At 40.6% G+C, this 20,274-nt stretch overlaps 2 protein-coding genes across 3 annotated transcripts in view; both read left to right on the plus strand.

Annotated features, from left to right (window-relative positions):
• Window positions 1-2,836: 2,836 nt before the first annotated feature.
• On the plus strand, window positions 2,837-5,713 carry LOC141807826 (uncharacterized). Its single transcript, XM_074694043.1, has one exon. It carries the CDS (start codon window positions 2,837-2,839, stop codon window positions 5,711-5,713), a length of 2,877 nt encoding a protein of 958 aa, XP_074550144.1.
• A 996-nt stretch (window positions 5,714-6,709) lies between these two features.
• Window positions 6,710-20,274, plus strand: part of LOC141807428 (LIM zinc-binding domain-containing Nebulette-like) — a 36,318-nt gene continuing 22,753 nt past the window's right edge. Inside the window, exons 1-3 of one of the 2 annotated variants that reach the window (XM_074693446.1) lie at window positions 6,710-6,813; window positions 6,913-7,024; window positions 9,257-9,351. In XM_074693446.1, the coding sequence (XP_074549547.1) occupies window positions 6,956-7,024; window positions 9,257-9,351 (164 nt within the window). In that variant the 5' untranslated portion in view covers window positions 6,710-6,813; window positions 6,913-6,955. Of the gene's footprint in view, window positions 7,025-9,256; window positions 9,352-20,274 lie in introns of both variants that reach the window. The other variant, XM_074693445.1, reaches the window with a different exon arrangement.

Here is a 20,274-nt window from a genome sequence, read left to right on the forward strand (position 1 = left end):
GAAAAGTCAATGTACTGCAGTTATCATTTCCATCGTCCCCGTCAGGTGGACACACCTTTCTTCCAGCACGCTAAGTGATGTCAAACTGTCAAACCAAAGAAGAAACCAGAGTGAGGGAAGCTGAGACTGTTAATGTTCTGTTACCAGAAAACAGGAATACAAGCGGTGGAGAGAAACTTCCTCTAAAATAGATAAAATACCCAGACTGGGTCAGACCAGCCGACCGGTTCCAGCGACGGTAAAGTCGAGACGGAGATCTACTGAGGGACCACAAGACCTATTCAACAGGTAAATAAAGACTTAACAATTTATTTGATTGACTTTTAATAATTGACTTGTAATTATAACCACGTTCACACACTTAATCTTAAATGAATAGCTAAATAACAAATGCTTAGTGATTAAAACGTCCACACTAAAAGATATATATATATATATATATATATATATATATATATATATATATATATATCTATATCTATATGAATATATATATGTATATATATATATATATATATATATATATATATATATATATATATATATATATATATATATATATATATATATATATATATACACTCGGGGTCCAATACAAAAGGACATATATATATATATATATATATATATATATATATTTTTTTTTTTTTTTTTTCTGAAAGAAAATATTCAGTTTAGTTTTATTCATGACAGCCACTTGAGAGCTAGCATGTCGTTTTCAAGGGGGTCTAAAATCCCAACAGAAGGGTATCTGGGGCACTGTCAGTTTCACAGAGGCTTCGTTCTGGCTTCCTTCAGCAGTATGAAGCAGAAAAAGTCACTGAGTGTGTCATAAATATCCCTTAAAGGGGACATATCATGCTGATCCCTGATTTAATACTTACATATAATATAACAAATTTGAAAACAAGACCTTTCACCCCCTGAATTTTCAAAAAAATGAGATGTTGTATTTTTTCTGATATCCTAGAACGAGATTTGATGCCTCTGAAAATAGGTCATTGCCATTTGGCCGCGAGATTTCAACCGTCGTGACAACACGAGGATCCTTTCTTTTTATTGGAGTAATCTGATAAAGCAGCTCCTCCTCTGTGATGTCAGTTAATCGCACAACCGCCACCGAAGGATACACCCACCAAGAGCCGAGTATAAATGTATAAACTATACATGTTACAGTACCGGTTTGACTCACCACACTGAAGCGTCCTGAGATGATCTGTGTCCAGGTGGATTTTCTTCCTCCTGAGCTGTAGAACCGTCCGGGTCTGACTCGGGGTCCAATACAAAAGGACGTATCCTACACTCTGTCATTTTATTGGTGCTATCGATGCCTCACGGTGAAGTTTTGGCGAACAGCAAACTCGCTCGGTCTGCTCCATTCAAGGTGGCGATTTTGTAAATACTGCCATGCTGCAAAAACCGCCCCCTGGCTCTACCCCCTCCACCCCTCTGATAGAACTGACCAATCAGAGCACAAAGGGCTGTGACGTTGCGAGGTTACTGGATGTCATTCTCCAAACGGAGCGTTTCAACGAGATCTTCAGAATGGCCTAAAATGAGAATATTGAGAACGCTATTGTGGGGCAATGAAGGAACTAAATGACTTGTACTGAGGGCAGAAATGCTTTACAGGCATCCTAGTCTGGCATAGTGAAAAGGAGAAACAAGCATGATATGTCCCCTTTAAATTTGCTGAAATAACAATATCATGAAGCAGAGTAGTGAAAAAGTCAAGCTTTGTCAGGTCTGTCCTCAAGAGGAGGGGAAAACTTCTTTTCAAATGTTTAATGTTGAGTGAAGTTTGGGTCCATCATTTGTGAAGCACTCCAGGAAGTCTGTAAATCCAAATGCTGGTTGTTTTTTGTGACATAGCAATCACAGAAATGTGTCTCAGTCTAAACGTTTGATCTAGAACACATGGTTTGCTGCTCTTGCATGCAGATATCTGATTGTAGAGATCTATGACTCATAATCAGATATCTGCTGAACAGAGCCACAATGTTATCACAGGGGATTGTTCTGCCTGTCCTTGCTTAACACTTCTCATACCAAAGTCCTGTTCTACTTCTTTTTGTCTTTTTTTGAAGTTGTGGAGATTCAGATAAATATAAGTGGGCTGTCCTTAGCTGGAAAAGCAGGTAGAGATTGTGACAGCTTTTATGTTTTCACTCAGTCTGGATTTAACCTTTAACTTTTCTTTGATTATTATTTCAGGTATGTTTTATTTTCATTAAAGCTACAACATCCCCATTTTTTATATTTAAATTATCATTCTGTTTTCATTTTAAGGCTTTGGACCAAATAAAATCAACAACAACTGTTGTGGAAAGAAAGGTGACGAGGTTTTGATTTGAAACCAAAGATGCAACGAGAAAAAGGAGAAACTAAGTCGTCCTCTGATGGAGGTGAAGGGGGCAGCAGTGAGCAGACAGCTGACTCATAGCTGGGGGGGAAGATTAAAGGTAGAGGTTCGTCTTCAAAAAAAACAAGAACTTTGAAAGAGAGAGTGATGAAGCTTTTCCGACACAAAAAGTCCACAAAAGGTGATTTAGCCTCGACTTCTGTCTGTCTTGAGGGATCTATAGTTTCTCCGAGGGGGCGTGAATTTAAGGAGCATCTTGTCAGACCACCCCCTTTTCCTCCCCCCAAGCCACCCAAACCAGGATCCAACCAGATCTTAGACGATGATGTTGATGATGATGATGAAGGAGAAGAAGTATATCAAAATTTCAGACCAGACTGTCTACCAACAACTAGACGACGACAAACCACCGCCAGAAATCTGAGTATTTCTGCTGTTTTTCTTCCATCACTACCCTCACCTCCTTCCTACAAAATGTGGCATGCTGTGGGCAGTGATAAGAACCCATGTGACTTATTCCCTACAGTGGAAGGGGAGCTGTACACAGACAGAAAGAAATCATCACGTCCAGATCAATACTGTCAAATATCCATGTCAAAAAATCAGAATACTAAGGAGAAGTTTTTAAGGGAGGGTATTGCGGACCAAACTGCTTTCGTTATTTCTCTGGAAAGTTCCTCTCACTCAGGTCTTCCTGGCGATCACAAGAGCCGGACTGGGTACAGGAAATACCCTGACCCTACACTTTCTTCCCCTCTGTCTCAACCACAAGATGAGCTAGTCATAGCGAATCTGTCCGTACCTGAAAGACTGCCACCTCGAAAGAATGTTAGGCCATTCAGCCTTTTTGAACCTTCTAGACCTCTTGATAAGTTCACTCCACAGTTAAGTGATTATAATCTGCCTAGCGAATCTCCATCAACTGATCAAAGATTGAGCCCAAAGGCTGGTGCCAGCTCCGTCTACAGCACTGGAGTAGGCCAAACTATCAGGGGGTGTCCAGTTCGGCAATCTGAAAACTCTCCGCCTGTTGATTCTGACGACATCTTAACCATCCTCGGAGCTTCTACTTTTCAAGACCAGCTCTCAGATCTCCAAGGCTCAAGAGTTACTGAAGGAAAGGAAGCAGATAATTCTGAGCTAATGTCCGTACAGACTGAACGCAAGTTGGGAAGTGGCAGTGACGATCTGGTGGAAATGCATGCAGGTCATACAGATGTGGATCAAGGCATGGAAAAAAGAGCACCGCACTTCAGCAGGGGGCTCAGACGGAGGCAGGGATTTAGCTCCAGCTCTGATTCTACTTCCACTGTCAGAAATTTCAACTTCTTCAGTTCAACAGACCCAAATGTTCCAGGACCTGTTGGGAAGCAACACCCTAATTCAAGAACAAGGGTCATGAATGGGTCCAACATCACCTACAGCCCAAGCAGACCCCCGAAGAAATTGTCGGTTAAGTCTCCAGAGCAGTCACAAAGTAAGCCTACAGATCACCGTCGTACACCACAGGAGATGCTGATGTCTGTTTATGCTCGGCATGGTCTACCTAGACGCCTTCAACAACCCTGTGCTCCTCCTACTCCAAGAAGCTCAGAGGAATCAGGATATCACAGTGATGCTGCGATGGGGCGGAAAGCAGCTGTTACAGCTGCGAGCTGCTCAGTCACAAACACACCAACTATCCAGACCTGCTGCTCAGATCCATCTCAGGCTGAAGGAGTCTCTGAAGCTTTGCCTCGTTCTCACAGCTTCCTCTCTTCCTCTCAGTCTAGCTTATCGTCCTCAAGTGATTCAACAGGTCCTGTGCTATATCGCGACGATGAATTGTCCTCTGTTAGCTCATTTGACATTCACTATGGCTCAAACTTTAAACCTTCTGACAGCATCCCAGGTCCTCAAGACCATTCCTCTGATCCCCAAAACTCTTCCACTGTCACTGAGGGGAGCAGAGCACAAGCTGAGCGATCGTCTGTCCACTCTGAACCTGAGTCAGGAGGTGACGTTGATGCTGAGGTGGAGCTGGATGCAGCTGTTACAGCTGTGAGCTGCTCAGTCACAAACACCCTGCCATCCCATGCTCAGACCTGCTCCTCAGGTGCATCCTGGACTAAAGGACTCTCTGGATCTTTGCCTTGTTCTCACAGCTGTCCCTCACTGAGTCACATGACCTCTGCAGAGAACCAAACCTTAACCCGAGCACAGAGCTTACCTGATCTGCAGTTAAACAGCAGCTGTGAGCAGTTTACACCTGATATCACTGCTGATGAAGACCATGAAACCTACAGGTTCCAGTGCTCCAGTCCAGGTCTGTACCAGTGCAGCGTGACAGGCCTGGTGTTCCACATGGAGGGAGAAGGGGACGTGGTCTACAGGACGGTCCCCTGGAACAGGAAGCTGCTGTCTCAGCATCACAAGCAGCCTGCAGGACCACTGTTTGACATCACATGTGAGCAGCAGAGTGTGTGTCAGCTCCACCTCCCACACTGTGAGATCCGCTCCACAGGTGGAGCTGACTTCTTGTCTGTGGCTCACTTTGATGAAGAGGGCATTGAGTTCATCGTCCCTCATAAGATCACAGAAACTCACGTCATCATAAACATCACAGGATTCTCTGCTTTTGGTAACGTCAAAGATGAAGACTCACCACCTGATCCAGTCAGGGCACTGGTTCTGGTCTTCTACAAGCCTCCTGTTGATCCTGATCCTAGCTCTCTCCTCAACGTGATGTTGCTGCCGAGGAACGTGGCGTTCAGGGACGTGCTGCGCTGCAGGAAGAAGTTAGATGGAAACGAGCGCTACGTAGAAACGTCCCCACACTGTAAACTGCAGCCACAGCAGGAATACACTCTGTCCACCTGTCCTGCAGACGACTCAGTCCTGGTGGAACCAACAACAGCAGAGTTTGACTCTGACAACTATGACAACTACTTCCCATCATTCCAGGTGACTTTGGAAAAAAACATGACACACCTGAAACTGTTTTTAAGAGACTCCAACAACTCCCACAGTGTCTGGGAGAGGAGAGTTTGTCTTTCATCATCTGAGGTCCAGAGGTCCTGTGGACAGGGCGCTCTGAATCTGCCTCCAAACCAGAGACTGTTTGAGATACGAAGCAGTTTTATCACAGGGGTATCAGGACCTGTCCTCAAGTCTCTGCTGGACAAACTGTTGCAGAGAACAGTGATGACTGACTCTGAGGTGGAGTCAGTGGATGCGATAAGAAACAGAGGAGACAAAGCTCGTTTTGTTGTTGACACAGTGAGGGGGAAAGGTGAAGCTGCAAGTTCAGAGATGATCGAGGCTCTCTGTGACCTCGACCCCTTCTTCTCTGAACACCTGGGGCTGATGTGAACCATCAATGTTTTTGATGTGTTTGTGTATTTACATTTATAATCCATCTATTAATAACTCTACTGTCATGTATACCTTCAACATCAACCTGTTATTTGTTTTCGGAAGTTATCAACATGAAATAATTATTAATTTTGAATACTAAACATCAGTAAATCATATAACCTTTTAACTGTACAGAAAATCATATGTTTTACACTTTGATGTATGTTGACATTTTATTTTGTCAAAGTCCTGTCAACCATTTTTTATCTGCTTTTGACATAATCTATCATTCCTCTCATGATATTTTTTATATTTATCCTCAATGATCATATTTTTATGTCTTGCTTTGTGAAGCTCGTACTGTTGCTTTTTACGTTTTTGCAGTAACAGATAACTAAAGTTTGTTGCATTGAAATGAATCTCAAGAAAAGACATTTTAAAACAGTGTGTACCCATAAATGCCAGCAGGGGGAGACATTTACTTTTTTAATGTTCATGAGCTCAGCTTGGGGTTATTTTAGTCCTTATTTTACTGAGCTCCTTTTTGTACCAAGCTGTAAATAAATGTATTTTGCTTTGAAGTTTAGACTTTTTTGTATGGTCTTGATCGTTTTATGTATCAGTCTCATGGGGGTATTTGTATCATTTTTAGTCTGTTTTGTATTTAGTTTAAAACTTCTCATAAGAGCTTTTAATCAAACAACAAGATCGCAAATATGCACAAAACTCCATATCAGAACAGATGGGTGACGTCACGGATACTACATAAATGATATACAGTCCGTTTAACATAGAACTATTGCTGAAGTAGCCGTTTTTTTCTGCTGATTAATCACTTTTAAAAATTATCAGATTTAATTAATTTCAATTGTATTTAGCTTATCCTGAATTGATTTTTTTGGAAGATTTTTACGTGTATTTTTATTTTATTTTATCTATTATTATTTTTTATGTATATATTTCGATCCTATCGCCACTTCCGGTTTCTCTCTAGCTAACTGCCGCTAGCTTGTTGCTCATGAAGTCAACGGTTCCAGATCAGCATCCACACTTCAGACCGGGACGGTGAGCCACTGAGTGAGGACACAACAGCCTTCCCTCTCTGAGAATTTCAGGTTTTATCACTTTTTTAATCACTGTCGCTGGCTGAAAAGGTTCTGTGGGAATATCCTTGCCTCTCTTTCTGGATTATATCAACTACATCTCCGTGTTAGGAGTGTCATTTAGCCGCTGGAGCGCTCAGGGGAGCTGTGGAGCATGAACCCTCCGTGTGCCCGCTGCGGGAAGATCGTCTACCCGACGGAGAAAGTGAGCTGCCTGGACAAGGTGAGCACCTCGACCAAGTATCCATCAGAAATTTTATTGTTTTCATTGTGACTTTATTCAGCGGAATCAAACATAATAATGGAGGAAAAATATTTAAAAAAATGACTGAAAATACAAAAAAGTGAGTTTAGGGTGAAAACAGAACTTGTGAAGTGAACAGAGTCTGTGGCATGATCTGATTCTTAAACCTCTTTATTGATCAGGTTTATGTCTTCTCTATGCTCATTTCCTTCTGGTATAAAACAGTAATGGGAAGTAAATACCCAAATACGTAACAGAGATCTGAGTGAATAACAGTCAAGATAAGTTGTATTTTCTTGCATTTCCAGAAAATAAGTGTGTGGTTCAGTTCAATATGGTTGCATAATCTCCAGTTTGATATTTAGTGTACTGAAATAGGAATGAAAACACTTTTTCCCCCTCAGTTTTATCTCCTTTGTAACAGATTTTATATTGATTGAAAAAAGCTGTTACTGGTTTCAGTTTGATTGCTACACAGATAGTAGTAGTAGTATTAGTAGTAGTAGTTCTTTATTTGGTCTGTAAGCAATTTCATTTACATGCACTTTTCCATCTCTCTCATTATTTCCTTTTCTAAACAATAATCATAATATTGATAACCAGGAAAAGAAATAGATAATAAAATATGGATGTAATAACCAGACCAAAAGGCGTAGGCTGAAGCCTAAGCTTATTGTGCCTACCCATTGAATTTTCAAATAAACATCTTGCTAGAAAGAGTTACAAACTGGGATAAACAAACAAACAATCAGAAGAAAAGAAAAAAAAATAACAGCAAAGGAAGAAAACAAAGAATAAATTGCAAAAAAAGGGAAGAAAGAATCTGACCTTTTTCTACTTGGTTGTTATTGTTGATTCTGAATTTAAAACGAATCCAAAAAGCTTTTCTTTTAAAACACGTAACTCTGAAGGCATCTGATAGCTAGCTTCATCTTCATCTGCATCTCAATAGTGTGGAAGCTAATAGGACAGACTCTCAGATTAAAAAAATCAGCCTATTTTTTGAGATTTTTTCGGACATATGTGTGATATTTCTGAACGACATCATCCTCTAAATAAGAGAAATAGTAGTGTTTTCCTTTCTGTGCCATGACACTATCGTGTGAGTTGATTTCTGCATTCACCTGATAACACCTTCAATATTCTGTTGCATAATGATGATGAATTATTGATTCTCTTCAGCATCCTCTGTCTGTCGTATGAAGCTTCAGATGACACAACAGCATGGTGGCCCTGCACATGAGAATCAGGGATCCAGTTTCTCTCAGCTGTATCAGATAATGTTTATGATCACAAAACTTCAAACCCTCGTCTTCATTACTAAAGAAAAACAGGCGTTCCAGCTTGTTAAAGCAGAAAAGAGACCGCATTTATCCCCTCCTCTGTCCTGTGAGAACAGAGGGGGCATGTTTGAAGCCTGAATAAGAGAATAAAAGAGCTTTAACACTGTAAGAGGCAGTGATTTAGAGAGGAGGAGGCTGGCAGAGAAACAGAGAAGTGTATGGAGAAAGCGAGAGAAGAGAGTGTGAGGGCGAAAGAAACAGAGAAATAAACTCGGCATCCAAGGACTTCTGAGCTCCCTGCTGTCTCCTACAAAAGATCATTTCACCAGGACTTTTGCAAGACTAAGTGGCACCTCTTCCAGACGTGCTAAACACAAACTCAGAGTGGGAATAAAAGCCTATAAGACAGGAAAAAAACTGCGTTTGCGTCTTGTTCTGCTGTTGGTGTGAGCCTGTGAGTAGGAGGAGTGCAGCTCTTCTTATTTATCTCTTGCAGAAGTTGTTAAAATGCACACGTCCAATGTGGCTTCAGTCGTCATGTTCTGCAGAGTTAAGGGGTGTGGAAGTGAAGCGCAGGAATCAGCAGGACCTTTTGAAGTCTTCTGATCTTTGAACAATGTGTGAGGAGTTATTTTTAGGATTTCAATAAACATCTCGCCCAAGAATCTGGAAATGAAACAAGCAGTGAGATAACAGAGAAAAGGAACAAGGTTTTTTGATCAGAGCTGAGTTATTCAAGAAGAGGAAATGAATATTTAGGTCAACAAAGGTCAAAGGTAACTGACTGAACACAGGGACTAAAAAGGAAACTAAATCTGCTGCTTTGACAAATTAAATCATGTTTTATAAAAACGGACACAAACTTAGACTGCATTTCTGTGCTAATGTGTATTTTGTGTATGATCCTGTGTTTGTGTTTTGTCTCTAGAACTGGCATAAAGGATGTTTTCACTGCGAGGTTTGCAAGATGACCCTGAACATGAAGAACTACAAAGGCTACGACAAGAAACCCTACTGCAACGCGTGAGTCCTCCTCCTCCTCCTCCATTTCTTTCTGAACTCATGGTTACAGAGCCTGAGAGTGAACTGTGTCATGTTATTGCTGTCTAAAGCTTGCAGAGCTAGCACCATCAACAACAACAACTTGATCTTCATTTCATAAATCAGAACTTAAAAAACCAGGCAGTGCTTATTTTTGTCAGGGTTGTAGAGTATTATTGCATCACTGCTAACTGCGGCTGTTGGCAGTGGCTGTGTTTAAGCTGCAACGCAACATATGACCCAACAATCCAGGCTAGTGATTCTGGGGCTGACTAGCTCAGGGGATGTTGGATTTTTCAGTCAACGACGTGTTATTAGGGCTGCTATGATCTGTCGTCAATCGACATGACAATGTGACTATAAAAAGTCAATAACTAAGAATTTTAACAGTCAACGTGTCATATTATTGTTTTTATTGTTGGTGAAATCAAGCACTAGGCGGTAAATGCTTCACTGTGACTTCAGTTGTTATTTGATACTTTTATGGAAAAAGATCACTGAATTCATGAGGAATATTGATGAGGAGCTATCCCAGTGGCCTTGATGGCACTGGGCGCTGTATCTCCGACAGCCTGACAGCTCCTGGTGTAAATAGTTCTCTCTGGAAATACGGTTAATTACTTTAACCAAAGTGTTATTTAGCATGTCTGATTCCAAGTCATCTTTTTAATTTATTCGACATTAAAATGAAGATAAATGACGTCACCATGAATCCCCATGGGTTGAGATACACAGGTTGAATTTTACAGGTGTGCACTCCTTAGCCACGGATGTAAAACAGCGTCCAAACTCATTATGATTAATTGACGAATCAAAAAAATAAACCATAGTGTAGTCAACTTTTAAAACATTGCATGTCATTTCCTGTAGCTACATGGTTTGTGTTTCCACTGTGGACTGAAGATCAGGGTCTGTTATAGAGACAAAAATAAAGGTTATTGCAATAGACCACCAGACCAGTAGAGGGCGGTAAGATGACAGCACTGCAGGTAGCCTGTTGGTATTTTACACCAACAACCAGCCTAATGTCACCTCCTTCTTGGATAAAACTAAAGTGTTTAGTGGCATTAACGCTGGGGGGGTTTGATCCTTGTATTGAAGTATTGGGATTTTTTGTCGAACGACTTTGATTTGAATTGTGATTTTTTTTTTGGTTCGAAACTTTTTTTCTTCAAATTTAAGTCCTTCATTTTAGTCTTTATTTATATGCTGGACTGTAGAAACTGAGATGTCAGATACCAGAATCCTCTATTCACTTAGTTTGTGATTTTTTTTGTTTGTTTTGTTTTATGAGATAAGAGGGTAGGTCTTAGGGTCCGTTTTCAGTTTTAGGCTGAAACGTAAAATTTTTGTTGCGTTTCAGCCTCGCGTTTACACAGAAATGGTGTTTTGGCCGACCTAGAACGCAAACTTTTGAAGGTGGCCTCCAGAGTGGGATTTTTCTGAAATGCTGCCAACACCGTTGCCATGATAACACTTAGCCAGCCTTTTCAGTGGAAACGCTGACGTCACACTCCGCTTCCCGCAATGCATACAACAGGACAACGGTACTGTTGTTACGATTGTCGCGGACTTCCGTGTTGTACTTGTGCTGCTCAATGTGGTGGAGATCTCCTAAAAGCAGCTTCTGGACAGGACAGCTGCAGCACCGACTACAGGCCTGGCATGCTTACTACAGCATTTTCAGTCCCTCGGTGTTTCTGTGTAAACGCAGTTTTTTCTTGTACTGCGTTTTAGCGTTTTCAGATGAAGCGTTGTTGTGTAAACGGGGCATCAATAAGCTTTAGCTTCAACCTACACCCTTTTGGTTTTTCTTGAAAATTCTGAAATTTCACTTTCAGCTTGTAAATTGTTACAAGTGTTGCAAGTGAACCGAAATAAATTTCTTACTGTCATTCATTCTTTCCCTATAAATTCAAACTAGAAGAGCACTCAGAGAGCTTTAATGTTATACTCCCTTTCAGCGACTGTCTGCTACAATTTGGCGTTAGTTGCAGGTTTGTACGATAATTTGTTTCCTGACAGTGTTGAAAATTATAATGACCCAGTACATATTTCATATTCCAGATCTTAGTATCCAGAATATTGGCAGGATCTGGATCGTACTTTAACATCTATCAGAAATTATGGTGACCTTGTTTTGTGTTGTTTTGCAAAGCAATCTGACCATTTATGGTGGAGTTATATACACATATGGTGAGAACAGCCCTATCTCACAATGATAAAGAATCTTTTAAAAAAGTCCTGGATCCAGACGGTGATCCGGATCACCTCCAAAATTTAATCACTTCTTCCTTATCCCATTTTGAACATTTCCTGAAAATTTCTTCAAGATCCATTCGTTACTTTTTGAGCTGTGTTGTTCACAGACAAACAAAGAGACAGACAAACTCTCCCAAAAACATAACCTCTTCACGTGGTCTGGTTTTAAAAAAGCAAACTAAAAATTGGAAATATCAAAGAATTGCAATTCAGATCGAATCAGCACCCCAAAAATCATGATAGAATTGAACTGAGGGAGAAGCATATCGTCCCAGCCCTAATAAACGCCTCCTCTGGTTGTAGCCTGTGTGTTATTATCAACATCTGCTGGTATCTGTGAGGTGACCCTTCATGTTTTTATAGCAGCGGTGGTTGATGGTCATGGTTTGTGGTTGTTTCTGGTGGTTTTGGTTGCTGGCCCAGCCCTGCTTGCTTACTGTGTGTTTCTCTGAGCTCTGGACATGCTTGTTTTTATCTGTACGAACACGATACACCACATCACCGTTTATGGCCCCCTCCCAGAAAGAAAAAAAAAATCATGTTTGCATGTTCTTCATTCACAAAAACAAACTAAAAATCCTCCAAGCCAGAAGTTGGGATGATTTTAAATTATGGTTTGAGCTAAAAATGTTATGCCTGTTTTAAAACCACAGGCTGAGGCTGTGACCTTTGACCTCTCTGTTTGGTTGCTTTAAAAGTTAACGATGTGAGAGCTGAAGCCTCTCATTGAAGCTTCCTCCTCCTTCCCTCGTGTTTCTAACTGTTCACATCATTCGCTTCTTTTCAGCGCAGCATGAATTTGGAGAAACAACAAGCAGCTTTCTGTAGTTTGAGAGAAAAAGACTTGAAGTCACAGCCAGATGAGAAGAGAACAAAACCACACTGTCCGCCAGACGCACCCACTTATCTACAAAACACACACACTTAATTATACACAGGTAAACACTCAACAACAGCGGACTTAATGGTTGAGTGGAAAGAGTGACATTTGACCCCGTGAGGTCAAAAAGGGCTTCCTGTCAGCTTCATGAACACGTCTTTGTTTCCCTTCTTCGTTCTCCTGAGAACAAACACAGCTCAAGTTGGTGACTTTTATACCTGCTGCCATCACACATCCACTGACTCTGACTTCTTCAGGGTTTTATACCAGGGTGAAGCACAGGTGTGAATAAACCCTGGGTTCATTCAGGTCAGTTCCTTCTATTTCACACACAGGAGCTAACGTCTTTGAGTGAGTCTTAGTTTCCACACACACTGTCAGTTTGTTTGCTCTGTGGAGAATCTCACAGCAGGTCAGGACAAACATGTAGAGAAGTACAGATGATTTACTAACTTAAGGTAAGAGTTTGACAGTCAAAGGTTTGAGCTTTCTCAAAGTTTGACCTTTAAATGTCCAATTTACAGTCCGACCCTAAATGTCCAGATTTTACCAAACTATACTTCCTTTGGTTTAATAGATTTCCTCTGGAAGGGTTCTCGAAAAACATATGGCGGACCTTGTTTCCTTTTCCTTTCTTTTATTGTTAAAGGTCCCATACTATTCTCTGCAGTTTAATATGGATCATTGATGTCTTCATGAAATGGTAGTAACATGTTTTGGTCCAAAAAGCCAATAAATCAAGCACAGCAGCATTGTTTCCAGGCTCTCATAGCCCCTCTGTTCAGAACGCTCTGATTTAGTGGGCGTGGCCTTCATATGTAAATGAGCCACCGCTGATACCGCCCCGCTCTTCAGCGTGACTGAGAGTGGCGCCACGAGCTCCGAGTGCACAATATTTAGGAAAAAGCAAAGCTCGTTTACCGTAACATCACAGGCTAAAACAACAGGCTAACTGCAGCTAAAGTTAGCATCCTGAAGCTAACACAGAGACGGGGGGACACTGAGGAAAAGCTCTTCCATCTGCTCCACAGCACACAGCATTTAAAATACTCACATTTCCAGGGTCCCAGGTTTGTTGGTGAATGGTTGGTAATGCGCCTGGATTCAGGACCAGTCTATTGGCTAGCCCTCTGTTGGACTGTCCAAAGTTGGAAAAGCAGTCGGCCATGAAGTGACTAGCACACACATGCACAGTTTTACTGAGTGTAGCTGGAACATTTCCTTGATAAATTAACTCTAGTCACTCAGTCTTGTCTTCTTCTGAGATGGGAAGCTTGAGCATGGAACTATGTGGCTGTTTACAGCCTAAAACAGAGCAGTGATGGCTCTTCAACTTTGGCATTCTCCTCCCCGCTGCTGGAGAGATTCCTCTCTTAACTAAACGAACATCAAAGTAAAATCTGATCTGGTTTAACAAGATTAACAAAACTTATACACTAGACCTCCTGAAAACCTTAAGGCTAATATGTTATTTCTTAGAGATGAGTATTGTTTTTGATATTTTTTTTTTTTACTAAGCTCCACAGAGTGGAAAAATAAACTGTAAAAGTTTGAGTTTTTAATCCGTTGACTGAGCTCATCTTACTTGTTCCATTTTTTCCTAGGTTAAAATCAAACAGATCTTCTTGGCGAAGACAGTTTTTACTGTCAGAAAATAGAAAAGCATCGTGTACGGACCAGAAAAGACCAGATGACTGTAATTGTGACTTTGTCTGATTCTCTAACAAGTTGGTCCCTCCGCCTCCAGCTCGCTCTCATCTCTTCAGTCTGCATGTGAAGTCAGACTGACAGGTTTGTTTACTGTGCAGAAAACAGCTGCACACTCCCTGCTGAGAGTTCTTACTCATCACTGAGAGTTTTGTGTTTGTACCTCAGTGTTACATGTCGCGCTCGGTGCCCAAACCAGCGTCCTGTAATTAAAGAGAGCCTCTGCGGGGCTCCGGCTCCCTCTGATGCTGACTGTTTTCAGTCAGATATGACTGGTGAGTGCTGTGAAAAACCCGGCGGCTTTGTTTTCCTTGGCCTTTTTGTGTCATGGGTCTGATCTGTCTGCATTGTTGAGCTGTGGCTGAAAACAAGCGTCTTATGGCTTCAGTGCTGGTCTGCGTGGCTCTGTGTGTTTGTTCTCTGAGGCTGCTTCAGTCGAGGTTCACGGGTTGAGCAACATGATACTGGAGCAACATTATGCCCCAGTATGATGCACTAAATCATCTATTAACCCAGTTATTTGGTTAGTTTGTGGATTAATTGAGCTTTGTGTAATTTGACGTCTGTCCCCACATTCCTCTCTGCATACGAACATGGAGCATGTCCCGTCTCACCTCGCCTCCTAAACTCTGCTGCTGATCAAGGAGAGTGTTCTCCATTAGGGGCCGATATGGAGGAAACATGCCAGGATCTTTTTACGGCAGGATCAGGATCTGGATTTTGTTTGCCAGACTATTTTGACCTGCAAACAACATTTTGAGTCTCAAATATTTCCTATACTGCATCCTGAGCTACTTTTCTGCATAACTTAAATGTCTTGTGTCCTCTAATTTGTCTTTTGAGCTCTCATATTTTCACATCATGATTGATTTAGTCATGTAAAGACGTCAGGTGTAAAAGTTGTTGAGTTTCTGCAGATTGTGCGGCGCTTTAGGTTTGCACAAGCAGCCTTTGCACAGCCCAAATGTGGTTTAAAGAGATGTTACTAAATACTACTAGATATATTTTATCTTAGACTTAGATCACTCCAGCATGCAGGTGAGACAATATAACAATTATTGTCTGCCTGAGTCTAAAACAAAGGGAAAGGCTGTCTCTGAAACCTGAGGGTCTCTGAATTTTCAGACTAGGTCCCGTGCTTCTTAAGACCGTGTCTTAAAGAGGGGAGGTATTACAGAAACTAAGACTCAACACACTGTCACTGACTGACCTTATTCCAGCACCAGTTCTGTCAGAGGAAGAGTTTTTACAATTTAGATAGAAACAGGAAGGATCACAGGTCTGTTTTTATGTTAAATTCCTGGAATACAGAAAGCTTTAGAGGGATATGTCAGTTTATAAATGCATAGATTTCTACGGCAGGTCATGTGGTGAGATTTAATCTGCAGTGTATGACTGCCCCCTGTGAACCAGGACACCTCTTGACCTCTGAGCCGCTGAACTTTTCCCCTTTAAGGCGGTGAAAGTCACACTGAACTTTCTTATTTTGCTGAAATCCTATGCAAAGTGTTTTGAAGGAAAGATTTCACCTCAAGCACAGAGTTACTAAAACTCTCTGTCTGTAATCACAGCATAATCAGCCTGTTAGAAAATCTCTTCAGTAGATCTTGGCTGCTTGTATCTTAATACTAAAGATTCATGATATGATTGGTGTTGTATGGACGCTTGTAGATAAAGGCTTCAAAAGATAACAGTCGATATCTGCAGATATACTTTCTGCTGATGTGTTGGCTAAGAAGGCGACGATTTAATTGTAGGCACCAACATCAAGACCCAGCTCTGACACGTCAGCTTTATGGAAGTATTTTATGGATACAAAAATGAAAATGTTCTAAGTTTATGAGTTAAAAAAACAAGCAGCAACCTCTGGTCTAATACTGGGAAGCCCATGAGGAAATCCCAAAAACTGCAGTTCCTCAAGTGACCACTAGAGGCTGGCTGCAGAAACACCAGAAGCTACATACACAATCCAATCAAATCCAAATTATAAATAATTAAAATAAATACACAGCCTAAAAGCCCAACATTTACAGCAAGAAAAAATTAACAGCCTGGATTAGAAAAAACTGGGGTCTAAATAGCTTTTTTTTGATGACTTGTTTATTTTCAAAGTCAATAAACTTACGAGTTTCGGGATGATAAAGAGATTAATAGGTCATCAACCGTCAATATAAACAAAAAAAAAACCCTCAAAATGAACTTAAATAAGTTTACATTCATCTGTTTAACATAGATCATTTTTTAAAACACAAACAAAAAAAAAACCTCACAAAGTCACTCACCGACACAGGGTACGAGTCCTGACAGGGGGAAATGAAAATGAAACTTAAAGAAGAACTGCACATTAGGACCACCAGCAACATGCACACAGCACATGATCTGGGAACCTTAACTAAACAATCAATTTTTTTCTCATTACATTTATTTCCAAAGCTGCAATTTAAACAAAATTTCTACCAGACATTGGTATTAACTCAAATAATCCCCACATGAAAAGAAATCACAACATTCAGGTCCACAAATAATGATTATGTGGAATTAAGTACGATAACACAGGATAACACACCTTGGAAAGGCTGTAAACTTTGGCAAGGAAATGCACCATACCACCTGAAATCTGTCAGTAATTATTACTTAAACTTCCAATTAGTGCAAACCAACATCAGCTGGGCTAGAGCAAATTGATGGTCCTATAAAAAAGGTTGTTTTTTCACCAAGCAGTTAAATACGACACACCTCATGATGGGTAAAGGCAAAGAGCTCTCTGAAGACATTCACAACCTGATTGTTGCTCAGCATCAGAATGGAACTGGTTACAGACTTATATCAAAGCACCTGAATATTCCAGTCAGCACCGTTGGGGCCATTATTCACAAATGGAAGAAGCACCACCTTACTATCAACAAGCCACACACAGGAGCCCCTTGCAAGATTTCTGACCAGGGAGTCAGAAAGATAGTCAGAAGATTACTCAACAAGCCAAGGACCACCCTGAAAGTGCTCCAGAAAGACTTGGAGGCAGCAGGTACAATTGTTACAGAGAAAACAATAGGCAATGCACTCCACTGCCATGGCCTCTATGGACGCTCAGCACACAAGACTCCATTCCTCAAGAAAAGGCATGTTGAAGCTGGTTTAGAGTTTGCTAAATAGCATCTTGACAAGCCTGTAGCATACTGGGAGAATGTTGTCTGGTCAGATGAGACCAAAACTGAACTTTTGGGCTGTCATACTACAGACCATGTTTGGAGGAGAAATGGCACATCAGCCAAAAAACACTACACCAACAGTGAAGTTTGGAGGTGGAAGCATCATGGCATGGGGTTGTTTCTCATCTCATGGTGTTGGCAAACTTCATATAACTGACGGAGCAATGAATGGAGCCATGTATGGGGAAATTCTCGATCTGAATCTGCTGCCATCCACCAGGATGATGAAGATGAGACGTGGCTGGACCTTCCAGCAGGACAACGATCCAAAGCACACGGCAAAGTTGACTCTCAAATGGATTCAAAAAAAGAAAATCAGTCTGTTAAAATGGCCTAGTTAAACACCTGACTTAAATCCAACTAAATATTTGTGGAAAGAAATAAAGAAAAGGGTTCACCAGAGGGCACCAAAGAATATTCCAGATTTAAAGACAATCTGTGCAGAGGAATGGGCCAAGATCACACCTGAGCAGTGTGGGCCATTAGTTCAAACATACAAGAAGCTTCTGGAAGCTGTCATTGCAAACAAAGGCTTCTCCACTAAGTATTAGATGAGTCTCAGTTAGCGTGTTCAATACTTTTTTCCTATGTTATTCCACGTAATCATTATTCATGGACCTGAACTGTATCTGCACAACCACATAAGTGTTACTTGATTTTGAAGGACGAACTCAGGGAAACAAAATGAAATAGATCAAGGTGTAAAAGTGTGATTAAATTTTGATTTCATGACAGTTTCCCTCTTCGGTAAGTCTCTTGTTTGTGGTCTGTGAATCCGGAAAGTGAGGCCTGCTCAGATGAAGGTGTTTTTCCCTTTCCTTTTCTTTTTTTCTGCAAACTTAAAAATGAATCCACAAAGCTCCAGCAGAACAGAAACAGTCTGATAACAACATTCAAAACAGGCGTCGTCTTCTGTCAGATATTTGGGTTTAATTAAGTTAGCCGTTATGCTAATTAGTAATAATCAAAGCTGGTTATGTAACCCATCACAGCAGCTCTTCATGTGGAGCTGGAGACATGTGAGACGTATAACTGAAGTCTTAAAGAGGTCACCACTCTGCTCTCCGTCTTACAAACGTCCTCACATGATTTCTACATGTTGGTTTGTGTTAATAGCTGCTCAGATTGCTCTGATAACGACTGTGTGGTTATATAACTCTGCTGCCCACATAACCCAGATAACTGCTGTCTTATTGTGCAGTGCAGGGAGAAATATTTCAGCTCACTTCAGTCTGCACAGCTTCAGGAGGCGAACAGATCGAGCAGCAGCTGTAGGATATGAGATCATTTACATTAAACGGTATCTCATTCTGACTGTAGCTCAGAGGCAGCAGGTGGAAGAAGTCGACGAGTGGTTCCTCTTCAGGCACAAGAGCAGCCGTCAGAAAAAAAGGAAAAACTTCTTTTAGTGCTAAAAAAAGCTCCTCTGCTCTGATCTGCTCTGTGGTTTTTGATCGCGCCTGTAAGTTTGCTGCGGCTTCACAAAGTGGACAAAGTGCAGTTAAAGGGTCGTTGCGTGGTTTTAAAGTGAAGTTGCCAGTTGTTGGTTGCATACTAGAGCTGACCAGAGGCAGAGTTTATGTTTTAAAGTAAAAGAAGAGCGTGCAAATTCAGATGACACAATATGCAAAATCTGCTCCAGAAATGTCTGTGTGAAAGTTGGTTAAACCATCAAATCTGAGGGCTCACCTAGCAGCCCATCCTGCAGCTTCTCAGTCGTCCAGAGGGCGTCCCTGTGCCACCCACCAACTCTCAAACTATAATTGGTTATTTGCCTTGTAAAACTTGGTATAATTAGTTACTGCTGGTAGCAAAGGTTTAAGAGATGAATCAGGCCATCAAACCACGCAAGAAAACTCATGCACACTGTTCATCAAAAACACATTTATTGTCAACATATGGACAAAAATGCTACATTTATAAGGTATAAAAAGTGACATGAATGTGTTGTAACTTAATGAATCAACAGTATGGGCAAAATAACAGAAAATAAATTATCTGCAGCAGCTAACACTAATGCTAATGTTTGATTAATAAACCAACATTAGCCAACATGGTGGTCTTCAAACAGGGTGATGATTCAATAAAAAGACTTTACGAGTCCTGAAAGACAAAACATGTGTTTTACAACATATAAAGGAGCGTATGTGGGATTCTGTAGTTCCTCACCTCGCTGTGAGCTCGCTGGCTCATCATCGATGAGCCCAACATGTTTGTGTTTTAAGTGCTGGATCATTGAAGTCGTACTGCCGTGTAGGGCTGAACAATTAATCAAATTTAAACCAACCAGCAATGCAATAGAATGCAATTTTCAAATAGCAAAGGTTGCAATTAAAAAAAAACTTTTTTAAAGAGCATTTAAAAAGTGCAATCCACACATTTCCGTATTTCAGTGGTTGAGCCAAAACTATTTTTATTTATATTTCTGAAATTGAGTTTGTGTTTTGTTACTGGAAAGAGATCAGTGAGATTTTTATACATATAATGTTTATCTTCACTCAGTGTTTCCTTTTATTTTATAAAAAAGTACATTCCATAAGTTGACATATTCCAGTTGTTGAGCCAGAGATTTGGTCTTATTTACAATTCTTTATTTTGTTTAGTGTAAGATCCATAGACAAGGACTCACATTTATCTTTCATATTATTGCTCATACCAGGCCTGTTCTGCAATGCTTTGTTTCTTTCACTAATTTTATTCAAGGTAATTAATTGGAATGTTATTACATGTCTACAAGCCTTGAAGTTAAACCAATCAGTCAATATTCAAATGTGACTATAATAGTTAAATAAAGATATGTTATTCATATTAATTCATGGATCAATTCATCTCATTTCAACATAACAT

Source organism: Halichoeres trimaculatus, unplaced genomic scaffold (assembly GCF_033239565.1).
Source record: "Halichoeres trimaculatus isolate MK-OKI-2021-1 unplaced genomic scaffold, fHalTri1.1 fHalTri1_scaffold_18, whole genome shotgun sequence".
NCBI classification, from domain to species: Eukaryota; Metazoa; Chordata; class Actinopteri; order Labriformes; family Labridae; genus Halichoeres; species Halichoeres trimaculatus.

Bases quoted from the DNA above. Each gene is read 5' to 3' on its own strand.
- LOC141807826 (XM_074694043.1), top strand. From the start codon at position 2,837: ATGTGGCATGCTGTGGGCAGTGATAAGAACCCATGTGACTTATTCCCT.